Source organism: Catharus ustulatus, chromosome 3 (assembly GCF_009819885.2).
Source record: "Catharus ustulatus isolate bCatUst1 chromosome 3, bCatUst1.pri.v2, whole genome shotgun sequence".
In the NCBI taxonomy this organism is placed as follows: domain Eukaryota; kingdom Metazoa; phylum Chordata; class Aves; order Passeriformes; family Turdidae; genus Catharus; species Catharus ustulatus.
Window position 1 is genome coordinate 62,208,286 of NC_046223.1, and position 16,631 is coordinate 62,224,916.

At 38.7% G+C, this 16,631-nt stretch overlaps 1 protein-coding gene across 5 annotated transcripts in view; it reads right to left on the minus strand.

The window, feature by feature from the left end:
- Positions 1 to 16,631, minus strand: part of L3MBTL3 (L3MBTL histone methyl-lysine binding protein 3) — an 82,245-nt gene that overhangs the window by 53,107 nt on the left and 12,507 nt on the right. For all 5 annotated transcript variants that reach the window (XM_033056126.1, XM_033056128.1, XM_033056130.1 and 2 more), the window contains exons 3-6: positions 6,832 to 6,943; positions 3,605 to 3,764; positions 2,473 to 2,611; positions 1,306 to 1,390 (exon numbers count right to left, since the gene is read on the minus strand). In XM_033056126.1, coding sequence (XP_032912017.1) covers positions 1,306 to 1,390; positions 2,473 to 2,611; positions 3,605 to 3,764; positions 6,832 to 6,943 — 496 coding nt within the window. The remainder of the gene's footprint in view (positions 1 to 1,305; positions 1,391 to 2,472; positions 2,612 to 3,604; positions 3,765 to 6,831; positions 6,944 to 16,631) is intronic.

Genomic DNA, 16,631 nt, shown 5'->3' on the forward strand with positions numbered 1-16,631 from the left:
GCTCTACTGATCTCCACCTAAAATGCCTCCTCTGCACAGGCAGCTTAGCATTTCAGACCATAAGCTTACACTGTCAGAAGGATTCATTACAGTCCACACTGTGATTCTGGGTTGATCCAGACTGTGGGCTACTCACAGGGAAAATAAATCCTTTAAGTAACAGTCTGGCTTAGCATTTTTATGATTAAAACATGAACCATAACAATAGTGATGCCAAACTCTCCTGAAGAAAGCTGATGATGTAACCAAAAGATAATAAATTTCAGAGTGATAGTAATCACTCAACACTATTAGACCACATTCATTTTATTTGGGATTTACTCAATTTTTATCTATTCCATTAAATAAATTATTTGTGCTGAATACAAATTGGTCTTTTATATCAGTTTATACTTTTATACTGATGTTTTCCAAAATAAAATAAAAAAACCCCAACAGAAGATATTCGTAAATCATTCTGTCAGTTGGCAGCAGTGCTTTCCACAGAGCATCAGCTTTGTGCTTGTGTCTCACACACTTATCTCTTCAGCCTTAGAAGCAACTGTAGAGACATTTCAGGATTGATTCTGTCTTGGGAGGGTGATCTTTCATAACTTTTATTGTTGCATCTTCAACCAGTAGTTCATCTGCCTGGTGTACATCAGAGCTAAGTGGAGGTCTGTGGTGATCAGTGGCCTGGCAACCTCTGCTAATATTTTCCCATCTACCATAAGAAGCACTCTGGAGGGCAAGATGTAGTCCTGTGGTTGGTGTACCACTAAGGTACAATAGCAGCTGATTCTACAATTCTTCCTAAAACTATCTATCATACAAGTAGCTTGAAAAAACAGCACTCATTTAAAATATGTTTTATTATGTTGCTTGAAGCAGTATATGTCCCTTTGGATTGATTATAGCAATTATTCCTAAACAGTTCCATAAATGTGTCTATTTCCAGCACATAATGAAGATGCAAAATTGATCCCCAAGGAAACAAAAGTAAACTTTCACTTCTGCTTGATACATGTCTTTCAACATCTGGGAACTCAATGGAGCTGATTCCCTCTAATACGGGCTCTATTTAGAGGGCTGAAAAGAAAAAAAAGCTAAAAAATGCATATTAGTTACATTTACACTCACTATATCCTCCCCTACGTTGCTTTAAAATTTGATTGCTGTAAATAACATTGTCACTCTTTTTACAGCACAGAAAAAAATTCAATGGGGGATACAAATTCTGTGAAACAATGCTGGCAATTCACAATAAGATATGGATATTATCTGAAGAATTGATGATTGAGATTTTTGTTTCATAATCTAACTTACTTTGTTTCAAAACTGTTACATCCCCTTTTCTTTTTCTCCTGGCTCTCTGCGAGACTCTCAAGATCCTTCCTTCAGGTTTGTCCTCCTAAATTAGAAAAAAAAAGTACAGTAGCCTCATTAGCTTAGAAGTCTAGTATGATAAAAGTTGAGATACTGAAGTTTAAACTGTGACTTCATTTAAATGGCTATTGACCCAGCTCTCTCCCACCTCAAACAAATGTGCAGATGTCTAATAGAAGCAAAGTGAGCCATCACTGACAAATCACAGCAAACACAGTGAAAATGGCAGGCAGAAGGACTCTCACCACTTGGCACTCGGCCAGCCTGCCGTGCCTAACCCAGAGACAGATCTTGAATCCTTCAGCAGACCTTGCTGAGACACTGATAAACAACAGTACCTTTGGCATGTTCATGCTTCCAAAGTAATTTGAAGGAAAACCTCTCATAGCTTTACTCTGGTTTGTTGGGTTTTTTTGTTTTTATTTTTCAAATGCTCAGCTGTTTCATTAAATACAAAACTGCATTGATCCTTTAAATTTTTTTCAATACTTTTGTATGAACAGTTTTGTCAGCACCTGAGTAGAGTAAGTACTCATCTGGGAGGGCAGATGCATGGAGACAAAGAAGGTATCCCCTGACTTTTGCCTAAGATACTGCTACACAGAGAGTTGCAAATTACAATGCAACACTAAAGCAAAACAGATTTTTGGTTATTATTTTTAAAAGTGAATTACACTAAGAAAACCCAAAGTATTCCCTTCTTAACTGTAGTGTAGTTTTCTTTGTAAATAAATTATTGGTCTATAGTTATTTATTCATGTCCAGAATGACAAATAACAGGGTTGTTAGGAAATATGTACTCCTGTTTTTCCATGCTGAAGACATGGCAAGTCTATGTTAGCATAATTTTCCTTTAAATTCTTTTTATTCTGTTCTTAAAAAAATAGGGAAAAGAGACAAAACCCAGCTTTTATCAATTCACTGTCAATAATTACAATTTACTGCTGAGGCATAATTAAATTGGCAAATGAACCAACTACTTATCGTGGTTCTGACAGAGTGATGAAGCGTCTCCTCTTTGTGGACTGATGCAGCTACTGGCATTGCAATACAAGGCAAAACTCCCACCCAAATACTCGCAGGAATGGGTTTGTGATGCATACTAACAATTTCATCAGGATTCTCCTTCTTCTCCCCATTATCCCGAGACTCTTCTTTGAGAGGTACTTTTGCTTTTCTTTTCCGAATGCCTTTAGAATCATCTTCTCCATTGCATTCCATGCTGGGATTTTCCTCCTTTGGTTCTCTATCACAGGAGTAACACAATGACACAAAGTCAATATTATTTCACTTCTCATATTCATGAAACAAGTAAAAAAAAGTAAGTAAATATGTGGGTCCCACAGTATTATACTGAATATACCCTTAGAACTATTACTGAAAATTAAGTCTGTCAAAAGAATTAATCTGAGAGATACACAATAGTAACTGCAAAAGGAAAGCTGTCAGCTTGTGCTGATCAAGTTTTACATGTTTTAAACAGTGTCTTTTTTCATGTACCATCAAGTCTCCCAGAGAAGCAAACTGTGAAATGTTTAGGACTGCAGGGCAGTTTAGAGAGAGGAAGGCAAAGGTAATTGTTAAGTCTGACAAATCCAGTTGGAGAAAGCTGGTATGTGACTGCACAAATTGCTAAACAAGAAATCAGAATAGAAAACTTTGAAGCAATTAGCTAAAAATGAAAGAAAATGTAGGAAATCATAAATGTTTAAAACTGCCATAATCTAGCAATATGCAATACAGAATGGACACACTAACACAAACATGTTTTTATGATGAGATGAAATGCACTAGCTGAAAAAAAGGAACTGAGAAACTGCAGTATGCTCATGTTTTCACTCACTGTCAGCTATAAAACAGCTCTTGCACTTAATTATAATTAACTTACCACCCCAACCATCTCATTACTGATTATCTTAATTCCAATGACTGAAACAGGGTGGGAGTCTGACACTGATTCATGCATCCCATAGACTGTTTTACTGCTTGCATCTGACAGCAGAACACAGCACACTGAGTAAAAAAGACTGCCTTCAATGTCAGTGTTAGACAAAACCAAATGTCGCTAAGGCATTTACACAAAAAAACAGTGAAAGAACATTCTGAACCAATGGTGACATTGAAACTTGTCTGCTTAATACCTCCCTCTGCCCCACCATGAACATTTTATCCCACCACTTCACTCTTGTGTTGCGTTTACGCCAAATTCTTTGTTTCTATGCTTTATTATAGCACCTACTTGTTTTTTACTTGCTGGGCACATTTCTGGCTGCAAAATTTCCCTTCAGGAACAAATTCTTCTATGGTACCATAGCGGTAACAGTTTTCACAGAAAACAAGTCCATCCACTTTTGCAGTTTCCTTCAACCTTGCAGGGATCCCTGTCTTTTCTGAAAAGGCTGCACAATGAGAAAAGTTAACTTCACTTAGGCAGAGGTGATACATTCCCAAACATCCTTAGAAGGCCTTGCCAAGCAAATAGAAAAAAATTCAGCCACACCATTGTCAGAATGAAGAACTAGGAGTTAGTGTTTGTATGAGGTCCAGATTGCTGACAAGCAAGTTGGGCTTTCACATTGCAACAGGAGAAAGGAATACACTATTCTATGGCTCTGTCATAGCTTGATGTGGCTGCTTCTGGAAGGACTGAATTTTGTGACAGGCACTGACTGCCCACAGAGTCATCATTGCTCAGAGTCCATGACCTCATCTCTAGCTGATATGCCTATACCTAAATCTGGGAGAAAAGAGTTGGGGAGAGTGTTCTTTCATTAGGTGAAATTGTTTCTGGAAGCAAATCGCTGACTACAGTCTGCAGTCTCTAGCAGCAGTTACTGCTCAACCTGCCTGAGGTTCACCAGAAGTGAAACATCACTCAATTTGTAACAAAGCAATCTTCAAGTAATACACTGATCCTAAGCTGCAATTTCCCCACAACAGGAAAAGAGCCTAGGAGAGGCTATATCTAGGAGAGAATGCAGCTATTTTCCCTCACAAGCAAGTATGTAGTATGTCAAGTACTCCAGCCTGTAGAGCAGGTGGTTGTCTTTGTATCTCCCCAAAAAGCAAATTTTAAGTCTCAAACTATGTATGCTGCTTAAGCATTGTACTGTCTTTGAAAGCAGAGTCAAATGAACTCTTGCATGCAGGCTATCTCCCCCAGAAGAATATATAATGTATGCCATATTTGCACACCAGCATCATAAGTGGCTCAAAACAACTACAGAAATTTCACGATTATAAGCCACACTGAGCATAAGTTGCAGTTCTGGGTGCCAGCAACTTTTCGTTCTTTGTCCATACATAAGCCGCACCTGATTATAAGCCGCAGGTTACAATACAGAGTGTGATAAAAGGTATCTATTCTATCACCATCTGTTGAGGGTGGGGGCAGTGATCCTTATCTCAATGGCAGATATTCTGCTAACGGGCCATCCATTGAAACCAGAAGGGGCATTGTTCTTTATCTTTTCACAACCCATCCTTCCTCCAGCAAGTAATTTTCTGCTAATGGCCCATTGAGTCCCACTGTGGGACTGATAAAATTACTGCATCCCATTGGAAGTTGCTCCAGCCATGGGGAAGAGCCCAACATTTGTTACCAAAATAAAAACAGAGTTTTGGGACACTAAGGGAGCCCTTTCTCCACTGGACTCTAGAGGAAAACCGGATTTTTCCACATCACCACTGGACCTCCGGAGAGAAACTGCACCTTCTGCAGGACCACTGCTCCAACTGAATCACATCTGTCACTGCAGGAGGATGCAGTCACCATTTAATGGGACTGCTACCAACACCCTGCCTGATGGGGTGTCAGGTTGTACTCTGACTTTGTCAGGGTTTGGAGTTTGTTTCTTTGTAGTACTGTATTTCTATTTTAATTTCCCTAGTAAAGAACTGTTATTCTTAATTCCCATATCTTTGCCTGAAAGCCCCTTGGTTTCAAAATTATAATAATTTGGAGGGAGGGGGTTTACATTCTCCATTTCAAAGAGAAATTTCTGCCTTTCTCAGCAGACACCTGTCCTCCAAACTAAAATAGTAACTTTTCATTCTTTGTCCGTATATAAGCCGCACCTTATTATAAGCCGCACTTTGAGTTCGGACCAAAGTTTTAGTCAAAATGGTGTGGCTTATAATCGTGAAATTACTGTATTTCTTCTCACAATGTAAAATTTTAGCAGTGCTTTTACTTTTGGGGAGCACTAAATTAATCAAGGACAGCATAAGGTAGTAGCAGAATGCTTACTTGATGTGTTTATATGCCCATAAACAGAGTTCAGTTCCCTAGAAACACAGTTTTTTGTTTGGGTTTGCTAGACTGGAGGGGATCAGTCTAAGCAGAGAACCTGTTGTGCTACTATATGGTCACAATGTTGCTACTGTCATCACAGCTTTGAAACTTGAATTAACTATCACTGCCGCGCTAAAAAACACATAAACTGTGATCTGAAGCTTTAGACCCTGGGGGCCCCCAAACTACTTTCCTACCAGTGTTAATGTCCCACATGACAGTTGTGATCCTATAGCGAGGGAGCAGCAAAGGAAAGCTCTCATTGACTTCTCCTGCTTATAGGGATGATTATGAAACAAAAATTATGAAGTCTGCTTTTCAAGGGACTTACAGAATGCATATTTTAAAAGAAAATTGATAAAATGTAGTACCAACAAAGAAAAAAATTAGGTAGTTATAAATAATCACAAAACCAGTTGTGATATTCTCTTTCACGCTACTCCATCATTACTGGAGTGAGTGTAAAAGGATTGCAGTAATTTATGACCACATAAATCAACTTTCCTTGAACAAAACAGGTGTTTTTTACTTCACTATTTTAAATCCAGAGAACACTTTATCTGGTAGAGAGATACTACAACTCCTAGAATTTTACCATTCAAGATAAACATTAACTGTTACTACACACTGCTTTTAATGCTGCATGAAAGCATAGTCAGCAGGAGTAAGGCAGCAATGGGGTAAACACTGCACATCTAACACTGACATCGGTGGTGGCAGCTGTGCTGACCATACCAAGTTTGCAGTGCACAAATGAACTCTAGACAGCTAGCAAAGTCTGCGGGCAGTCTGGAGAACCAGCTCAACAAAAAATTTCAATAATTTAAAATTTTAAATTCTCAATAATTAAAAGAAATTTACTGTTTTGAAAATTAAATAAAGGGAAAATGCCAATTCTAAATTTAGAAAAAATTACTGTAAGGAAAAAAATTGTGGCTATAACTGAACTTCAGATGTTTAACGGTGGAATTATTTCCTTTCAACTAGAAATGAATTTCTTTTCATACTAATTTACATCCCAAGAAATGGGTTACTTCATCAGAGATACTCTGTCCATTAAAGCAAGCAAGTTTGTTTTTTTTAATTTTGGATGGAGGCAAGCTTTAAAGAAAGCTGATACATTAAAGAAACTATAGTCTACCACAGAAAATGTTTAGTGCTTCTTAACTGACCTTCTTGAGCAGTTGGAACCATCCAGGTTGTGGTAGCAGTTGCCTTTTTAACACTTTCCATCTCCATTTCATCTGTAATAACTTCCAGGGCCCCAAATTCATTGACTCTAAACTGTAAGATAAAACAAATGGCAAAGAGCACAGCAAAAATTTACTAGAAGTCTCTTGAAGTATCTTCTATTCAATATAGTTTTTACATGGTGTCCTCACCACATTGCCTATTTTCTATATGCTTCTGCATATCCCCATGGAATTCAAAACAAGTCATTCTTGCTTCTATCAAGCCAAATGTGAATTCATTTTGATGTCTATAAATATTAATTTGCAACAGATACTGATACAGATGCCACCAATATCTAACTTACACACATATACAAAAAAAAAAATCAGTAACAGAAATTCATGGGAACATCCCCTAACCATATGTTTTTCACTGCCAGCAAAATAACACACTCCAGACACCGAGTATTCTTTCTGAGGACAAGGGAGCTGAACAAACATCACACACCAAACGCTTCACAGAGTACAGAAATTTCAGCATCCCCTGAAAACACAGTACTTCTCCACTATAAAGTGTACATAAACAAACATCTCAAGGCAGTTTATGAGGTGTTTAATTACACGCTGAATGCGATATTCCCATCAGCCAGACGCAAGGCTCAACAATGCCCCACATGCTGGGATTACATTGGAGCACCGCGAGTTATGGCCGTCTTGCTGCCAGAAGAAAAGTTTCTTCCCAATGCCATAGTGATTACAGCACTTCCACATGAAAATCACTCCTGCTTCCCCCAGTCACTACACAGTTTGCAGGCCCAGCTGGTTACATGGGTTTAGCCCAAGGCAGCGTTTTGTCCCTGATCCTCTGCTCTGAAAGATGAAGGGGTGCCTTTGCTACAGAGAACAGGTCTTGATCAGTGTGGTGCTCTTACCAACAGCTTTCAACAGGGAAAATTACATCTGAGAGAGTTCTTCAAAGCTCCCCAGCATTCACCCAGAGAAGATATTCCTTCAAGGCCATAGCATGAAGCTATTTCTGTTTCTCTGGTCAGGCAACTTTACCTTGGGAAAATGAGAACTGGGACAATTGCCTGGCACTACACTGACCCTTTCTGTGCCTCCAGAGACTGTTGAACACATCACACCCCTCACTTCAGACCCTACCATGCTACAGTACTGAAAATAAGCTGGCTACAAGCAAAGGTGACCCCCCCCATACACACACCAGGGCAGTGTGCTTTCACTAATAGAGTGCTTCCAGCCTTAACATTTGTAAAGAGCCAACAAGTCCTAAGGAATGTGAATAGCTAAGAAATAATAAGTTGGGGGGAGGGAAAGGAAGAAGGGGTCCTCACACAATCATATGATGTCTGGAGCTAAGATTTTTGCTTGTCAGTTGTGCTCACAACAAATATGAAAGCATGGACAAATTGCTTATAAATCCATCTGGACTGAAACAACATGAGTTCAACTTTGAAAGGCAACCAAATGCACTCAACACCACGTGCTGATACTTCAGCTGGTGGAGAGACATTCATGCTGTTCCACCCAAAGAAAAGCAGTAGAGTTACTATTCAGAAGAGTCTCACAGCTGACTTACACATTCAGTCTTGTTCCTATTTTGGTTAAGCTCATTTTTGCTATTGGTGCTTTGCTCCCTCTACAACAGGTGGATGTCAGAGGGAAAACCTTCCTTGCTTTCAAGCGCTCCAACACTGCAAGAGCTGTCTCACAGCAGGCAAGCTGTGAACATGAGCCAAGACACCTGCAGGTTGCCTGCAGCCTACCAGACTGGGTACAGGGAGGTTACTGAGCAACTCTTCTAAACACTCTCCCACACCTTATACACAGCTGGAACATCCATGCACCAAAGGTATTTCTGAACAGTCTGGGATACCCAAATACCTGGGATGTTTCTGCATGATTCAATCAATGGCCACCCCTGACACTACACACATGCCCCTCCTCCACAGGGGCTACCTGTGGAATGCAAGGACATCACCCCAGGCGATGCATGACCTGCCAGCCCTTCTGGCTCCAGAGGGCTGACTGCTGACTGATAGGCACCAAACAATGGAAGACAGATGACTGGAGGGAAGGATGCTCCCAGCCACTCTTTCCCTGAAGGCTATTAACAGTAACAAGAGCTGAACCATTGAGGAAAAGCTCCTCACCAGCCAGGTGTGGGCTAATGGTCCAACTAGGCACTGCCTCAATGATCACTGTAACTCCTGGTTTTGCCTGCAACCTTGCCTTTACCTCCAGTCCCTGTTTGGAGGCAAACTGGAATTCATGTCTGCTCTCACTGCCTATTTCCCCAGGGACAGCATCAGCACTACTGTATACACCAAGCTCTTTGTGGCTAACCAGAACACCACCACAGACCTGGGAAGTCATACTCTGGTTTTAGCTGGGGAGGAAAAGACATGAACAGCTTGTGACAAAGGTTAACTGCTTAAAAACAGGATAAATAGATGTACAAAGCAGCATGTTGCACTAAGTCATCACTGGAGAAGAACTGCCAGAGCAACATGCCAACTAGCATACACTGCTGGAAGCATTACAAAAAGGGATCTAGATTAATGGTGGTTTATGGGCCTATGAAAAAATTCAGCACATTTGTAGAGTCTAGGCAACAGAAAACCTAAAAGTAAAGGTTTCATCACAATATTTCCTCCATGTCAAAATACAGTAAGAGCAGTCCTCCCAGACGCTTCCGTAGGTGTCTTGGCATTTTGAAATGTCACAGCAGGTGATATAGAGGGATAGAAACAGTGCAATTGGGCCAGCTTCTGAGGACGGATCCATAGCTTTCTGAGAAATAAAAATTTGTCTTCAAGTCACAGAACTCCTTAAGTAAATACAGAAATTTGCATTGGATAAAGGGATTTCCCTTCAATCTGACTTCATTACACCAAACAGTGAAACTCCCCTTGACAGAAATAAAGTTAGGCCATAACCAAGAACTTAAAAAATAAACTCACAAAAAAGACTGATCTTTGTCACCTCAATGTTTTAAAGAAAATAAATTATAAGGCTTGTTGGGTATAAATTCAATCCACTTGACTTTTGTCAAATGTCTGTTGGCAAATTTTAAGTAATATGTTAAAGTTATTCTCTGTCCTATGCTATGAAGGCAATGGTCTTAAAAGACCAGAGAGCAACAGAGAAGATGAACAGGAATAAATACAACATCTGGATAGGAAATTTAACTTCCAAAGTTTCATGTACAGGTGAGCAACAAGGGCAAAAATACACATGTTCAAGTAACTGCAATTCTTTTAATGCAAACATATTGTAAATGAATTGGCAGGAAGAACTCAGCTGCTAACAGGTAAATATACAACACAGAACTTACTCAGCTGCCTTGTCTGCAGTTTCCACAAGGATCAAGAACAGTAGCTTCCATTTAAACAGTATTAGAGATTCCTTCCACTCACAGCCGAGATACATTTCCACATTCTTGGGAAATGATGCCCTGATATACTAAAACTTCAGCTTTTATGACTGTTAATTTTATCCCCAGGAAAATCTTAATATTCACTCAACAGATAGTGAACATACTGAGGGAAGTCAAAGCTTAAATAAATAATAATTAAATATTAGCAATACTTTCTGAACCATTTCTGTCCATTCACATGCTAAGTTTTTCTACAGGGACCAAAATCACTTACAAGAAACATTTTCAAAAAATTAAAATTGTATAAAAATTTACACAGGACTGAAACAAGTATCATAACCCACTGATATGAAGTCTTTGTCTTTTACAAGCAATAGTATCACACAAAGTGTTTAATAAATGTTTCAGAAGCAGACAGGTTTTCTGCTACCAGTGAACTGAAAGTCCATTCCTGAATTTCCTTCTTGAAAAGTTTCCTTTCCAGCGATTCACGGTCAGTTTTTAAGCCACATTACGCTATGGATTACATAGCTGTAGCACCCTAACACTTACTCTCTTGGTATATGATAGAGCAAGGAATTATGCACCTCCTCAAACTCAATCTCGTTGTGCCAAGCACAAGGTCCTTCTGTTCTTATGAAAATATTCTCCATCTTCCTGTTCAGCCTGCAATTCTTTGCCCACTATGTGCTATGCTGAACCATGGGAATCCCAGGGAACATGACAAGCACAACTCCAGTGGGTTTAGAAAATTTCCGTTTCTAATGGAAGCTCTTCGCCTTATCCTGCTGGCTAGAAGACACTGTAGCTTTATGTAGGGCTAATTGAATGTTAAAAGGGCTTTCAGTTCTCTTTTCCACATTTCATAAAAGTACTCTTGAGCATTTATCTGTATGTGAGAAGAACAAAAATTGCAACCAATGCAAAATGTCTATCACATTGTAGATTAACTCTTAAAAACACAAACCTGTTGGGAACAAATGCATACAATCTAGTTTAAATTAAGTCCCCACTGTTACACGTGTCCAATTCAGAGCAACACAGATCGGACCATCAATGTTTGCTGTTACTTGTGCCCTCTTAAGAATGTAAAAGATCTCATCAGTTCCTACAGGTATCAAATCAGAAAAAAAGTTGCTATTGTTTATATATAGTAAAATTATTATTTGGGAGAACAGACCAAAAAAAAAGGAAGAACAACTGAAGTGCAAAGGAAAAAAAAGAACAAAACCCTCACAATATGTTAATGCGCAGCTTTAAAATAAATTAGAAAAATCAGCCAACACCACCATCTACTGGACAAGACAAGGACAAAAGTTCATTGCAATAAAGACAATTGTTGCTGCATTTTGACAGTAACTTCAGCAACAAAACATATCTTGACACCACAACAGTGATTGGTGCTCAGAAAATATCTGCGAAACTTTTAATATCCAAAACAAAATTGAGTAAACACTCAATAATCTTTGTGCCTATGAAGTAGCTAAGCTTAAAGCAGCGGAATTCCACAGCAGTTTATCAAGAGGACTGACACCTGGGACTTCAGTGATACAAGAACTACACTCTGATCTCTAGCTAGCAAAAAGTTATCATTATTCTGGCTGTTAATCACCATTTAGTCACAGAGGCTTCAGTGGAACTCCTCAAATAAATCAGACCTTTTCTGGTATTTTACAGTTTTTTTAAAGTGAATCATCTGTCACCACCAAATTGTTCAACCACATTCTGATACATGCCAAACTATTTTTTACATATTACTTAAGTTGAATAAATGCCAGAGCTTGTCCATTCCACCAGACCCCTCTTCCCTGTGTGTCTTTGCATGCACAATCGCATACTACTTTTTCCACAGAACCCCTGCCCCAGGCAAGGGCTGAATAGCATTCAGAAAAATGAGGCAGCTGTTGGTATTTTTATACTCTTTTTTTCAAGCAGTAAAGCCAGTCTTATTTACTCTATATGGTTTGAAAGCAGAATGCCTGTTTATTTTCTTTTTCAAAAAACCTCAACGTACAACAAAGAATGCGTATCTAAAAAAGCTTTTAGACACTCTAGCAATTGCTGTTACAATGCAGTGTAAAGTAACTCCTGAAACAAAATCTCTGTTCTCAGCCACCTACCAAAAAACCCCCAAAAACCCTCTCTTTGGTAGTTCTTCATCCTACTGAGTAGTCTGCTCCCAGCTTATTTTAAAGCACTAAGCGTGTGACTCCTTACACTTGCCTTGCTAGAAAATTTTGACTCTTCTAGGGATAGAGCATACTGGCGAAATGTGCTCCTGCACCTGCCAATTCTGCTTCTTCAATGATGAGAAAGGACCCTGCCACTCTGCAAGCACGGCAAAAGAAAAACTTAAGTGGGATCACAGGGTATCTAGGGCTCCCTAAATCATAACCAGGAGAAATTAAATTCCTCAACATGACCAAGGGGCAAGGCCTCTCACCAGAATGATGCTGTCAGCAAGGAAGTCAAGCACTTCCACCAATCTTGGACTGATTTTAAGATGCTTCAGTAACACTGCAATAGGCTAATCTTGAAGTAACAAAAAGAGAGAACAATTTTCATCCAAAAAGAAAGGGTTTTTTCCTATCTGGGCAGGCACAAGCAAGAAGGAATTGCTATTAAATTATATTCTTACAAAAATAAAAACAATAGGAGCATTCTCTCATCACTGTACAGAAAGCTAAGGTACCATCAGAAAGCATATCCCTTTAGCACAAGAGACTGACATTTCCCAGTATATACCAATACCTCAGCCTTGTCTGCAGTAATGTTTATCTACTTTATTCTTAGACACTCCTCAGGCTCTTACAAACCCCCCCATCCCACTTCAAATGCTCAAGAATTATCTCAGTACCAGAGGGCTTCCCACTGATTTCTCTACACTGCAAACTCAGTCTGCCTTATTATCTCCACTTGAGTAGGAAATTGCAGCTAAACAGACTTTCTTAAGGTGACACATAAATCAGCAACAGAGCCAGAAGTCAAGGCCTGCCAAGATGACGCTTATTGATCCAGAAGTTGACCTACAAGGCAACCCTGGCTCCGAATTATTTTGGTCTGAATATTTCTAAACACAAAACACTAGTATCTCATGGGAAGACCAAGCTAGCAAACAAATAAAAAAATGGCAACCTGCCAAAAATTTGGTTCCGGCGAGTTGTTCAGCATTGCACAGTAAGGCTGCAGTAGAAACAAGTGCAGTCCTAAGCATTCCTGTATGGGATTTACCTGCAATAATCACAAAACTATTCCTTTTCCTGCCTGAAACCCTCTGCCCAGTTGTTTGCAAGTTTAACAGCATCTACAGCAAATAGCACAGGAGATTTTCTGGTAAAATACCATGTGATCACTTAAGGGAGGACTACCATGAATACACACGAAGGAATAAAGATCCAAAGGCAAACCCAAATCCAGCATTTCTTGCCTCCGCAGTTTTAATCATTTTAAGAGTGAAGTTTCTTTTTTCAGTAATTTATTTCTTTACATACGTTCCACTCACTTTACGGCATTGCAATGTTTTAACCAGTTTTAACTATGCCAATGAAGTAGGGCAAGAGCTAATTAATTACATTAGATTCCATAGGAGATTAACTTTATTCTGTTGCAAAGGACCAGGCCACTAGGTAGATCTGCTGGGGCTCACACATGTTCAGAGAAAGTCCTCATCTACCTTGCTTTCTGTTCCCTGTGCTACTCCTTACCACCTTCCCTGAAGGGAACCCATCTTCTCTCTGGAGTAGCCCTTCCCAGTGATTTAACCAGTTACTGGTAGTTGACGTTTCCCACGGACATCACTCTCATGGACTCTCCCTGCCTCTCCAGGCCCAAAGTGCAGCACACGCTGCCATGAGAGAACAGAAACAGCTTTGCACTGAAAAAAGCACAGTATGAAGTTATCGCCTGAGACACTACTGATGATTCCATAAGAATGTGAGAAAAGAAGTTGTTCTGAAATCATTAATTATCTCAGGCAAGCTTGAGTACAATGTCAGAACAGGCAGGTGAAAGGAATGTACCTTACTGCCTTGAGTTGCTGCACCCCTGCATTCAGAAACATAGCAATCCAAATCACTCTTACCTTATTTACAACACTGCTGGAAATACCAAATACCACTGGCCATTATTGCACCATTCAGTTCCACTATTCTATTTGGTTCCTACAGTATTTGCTGCCCAACTTTACCTGGAGGTTAATTTCTTCATCGTAAAATTTTAATTTCTTTTCTTTACATTCAAGCACAATTTGCAAGCTGGAAATAACCAAAATTCTGTCCATACTGTTTAACTGCTCACTTTCCAAACACAGCACTAGAAAATGCATTAAGAAGTACTTCATAAACTTCTGTCACTGCAGTAGGAAGTGACTGTAAATTATTACAGCTTTTCCAATTTAATGAGTATATTTAAATCTTGAAGCCATGGTGTTACTGTGTGCATGCAGCACAGAGATTTAAAAAAAAAAAAAGAGGGAAAAAAAGAGAAAAAAGAGGAGCATTTCACATTTACATTCACACCATGCAGAGTAACTGGTAAGCACTGATGTTTTTCAGATGAGCATACATTACTTTGCCTGCCACATGAAGGCATTCTGTAATTTGTAAACTATTTTAAATTCTACTGGAATTCAAGTTTTCTGTTTTATTTAAACATCTTGAAAGAACTAATATACAATGCTAAAATTTTTGTTCAGTCTTCAGTGCATCATACTGTACAATTTTTAATTCTCCCTGTTCCCTGTGTAATTTGAAATTCTGGCATTTTCCACAACTACTCACTACTTATCTGTCATACAGCATGCTCAAAGCAGTGTTCAAAGAGTGTTAACTATTTTTGCTGAAGAATTTTTTAACAAAATCTGTATAAGAATGTATTTCCACAGCCTTCTCCAACTACAAGTGACAAAACCCTAACAATTAACAATGCCCAAAGTCATGAGGAAAGAACATTTTCAGTATTTTACTGGTATAGAAACAGATGCAGGAATAAGACACTGTGCCATGGCTGAGAACGGAAGCTTGGTATCTGATTTGGCTCCCTCATTTTGATTAAACTGGGAAGTGAGTGCCCCCCGGTGCAGCCCATCTCACTGAAGTCAGGTAGGCATGAAACTGCCTACAGGACTTCCTAACAAAAAGAAGTAATCCAAGTAGCTCGTCCTGATTTAGATGTTTTTCTGTACCATAAGAAAATTTAGATTTAAGAAATTCAAAGAAAACATTAAGAAAAGTTATTTTAAAATGTTTAAAATGTTTAAAAACATTTGGTCCTAAAAGGAATGGTTGCTCATACATACTTGCCTGATAACCCCGGGTTGAATTTTAATAAAGCACACAAGAGATTTCTTAAAAGATGCATATGTTAAAATAAGCATGACACTTCATCATGCAAGCAGTAAAGGCAAACAAATGCTATATGATTTATACAACTAAAAGGAAGGACTTAATTTAGGTAACTTCCTAAAATATCTATATTAAAATATCAATATTTTGGTACAGGTTTAACTTAATGTTAATGTGTTGATATAATTCAGTTTTCCAAATCTGACTGTTCAATTTCCCCTAACATTTTAGGAAGAGGAAAGACTAAATGTGAGAATTTAGCTATCGCTTATTATTTGTATTAAAACGCCTCAGACGCTCTAATCTATTACCAAGTTGTAACAATAGAACTTTTTTTTTTTAAGTATCTTGCTATTACAGTGTTTTCACCAGATTTTTCAAGTACATTTCAATGTAAATACACAACAATGGCTTGATACCTTCAGTGGAACAAGTCTATTACAATTTTTGAAAGACACACACAAGCTTACAATAAGTAACTGCAAGCTAAGGTCATATTCTTTAGGTTCAGGACACAATAGTAAAATACTCTGTGATCAGGAGAGTTCAGGTAAATAATCCTCATTAACCCTATTCTAAGAATTCCACAAAGAGCATAACATATCTTCCATTATCACATTTACAATATCAAGTGATTACTTACCATTTTAATCATCACTATTTAGAAGTAATCCTGAAATATGAGTTGTTTACAACTACCATATAAGCTTAAGTTTTTATTTTTTAACAGCTCTAATTGTTTTGATATCTGTGTGAACACCTAGCCTCTCACTGAATCTTGATGTTCCCGCAGTACAGTGACCTTCTTGGGCTAATTCTGCATTGTTACAAAGCATTCTTCCTTCAGTCAGTCTTACAATGGCTACATTTCAATTTCATCCCTTCATCTCCTTGTTTTTGTATCTAAAAGAATGCAAACAAGGAAACAACCCCCCCAAATCATAATCCAAAAAAGGAGCTACCTATACTCTGTATATTTCACCATTCTGGGTAGACTACTTTTGCACCTTTGAATACACCCTCCTTAACGTTTGGACCGAAGAAAGAATCTCTGTCCA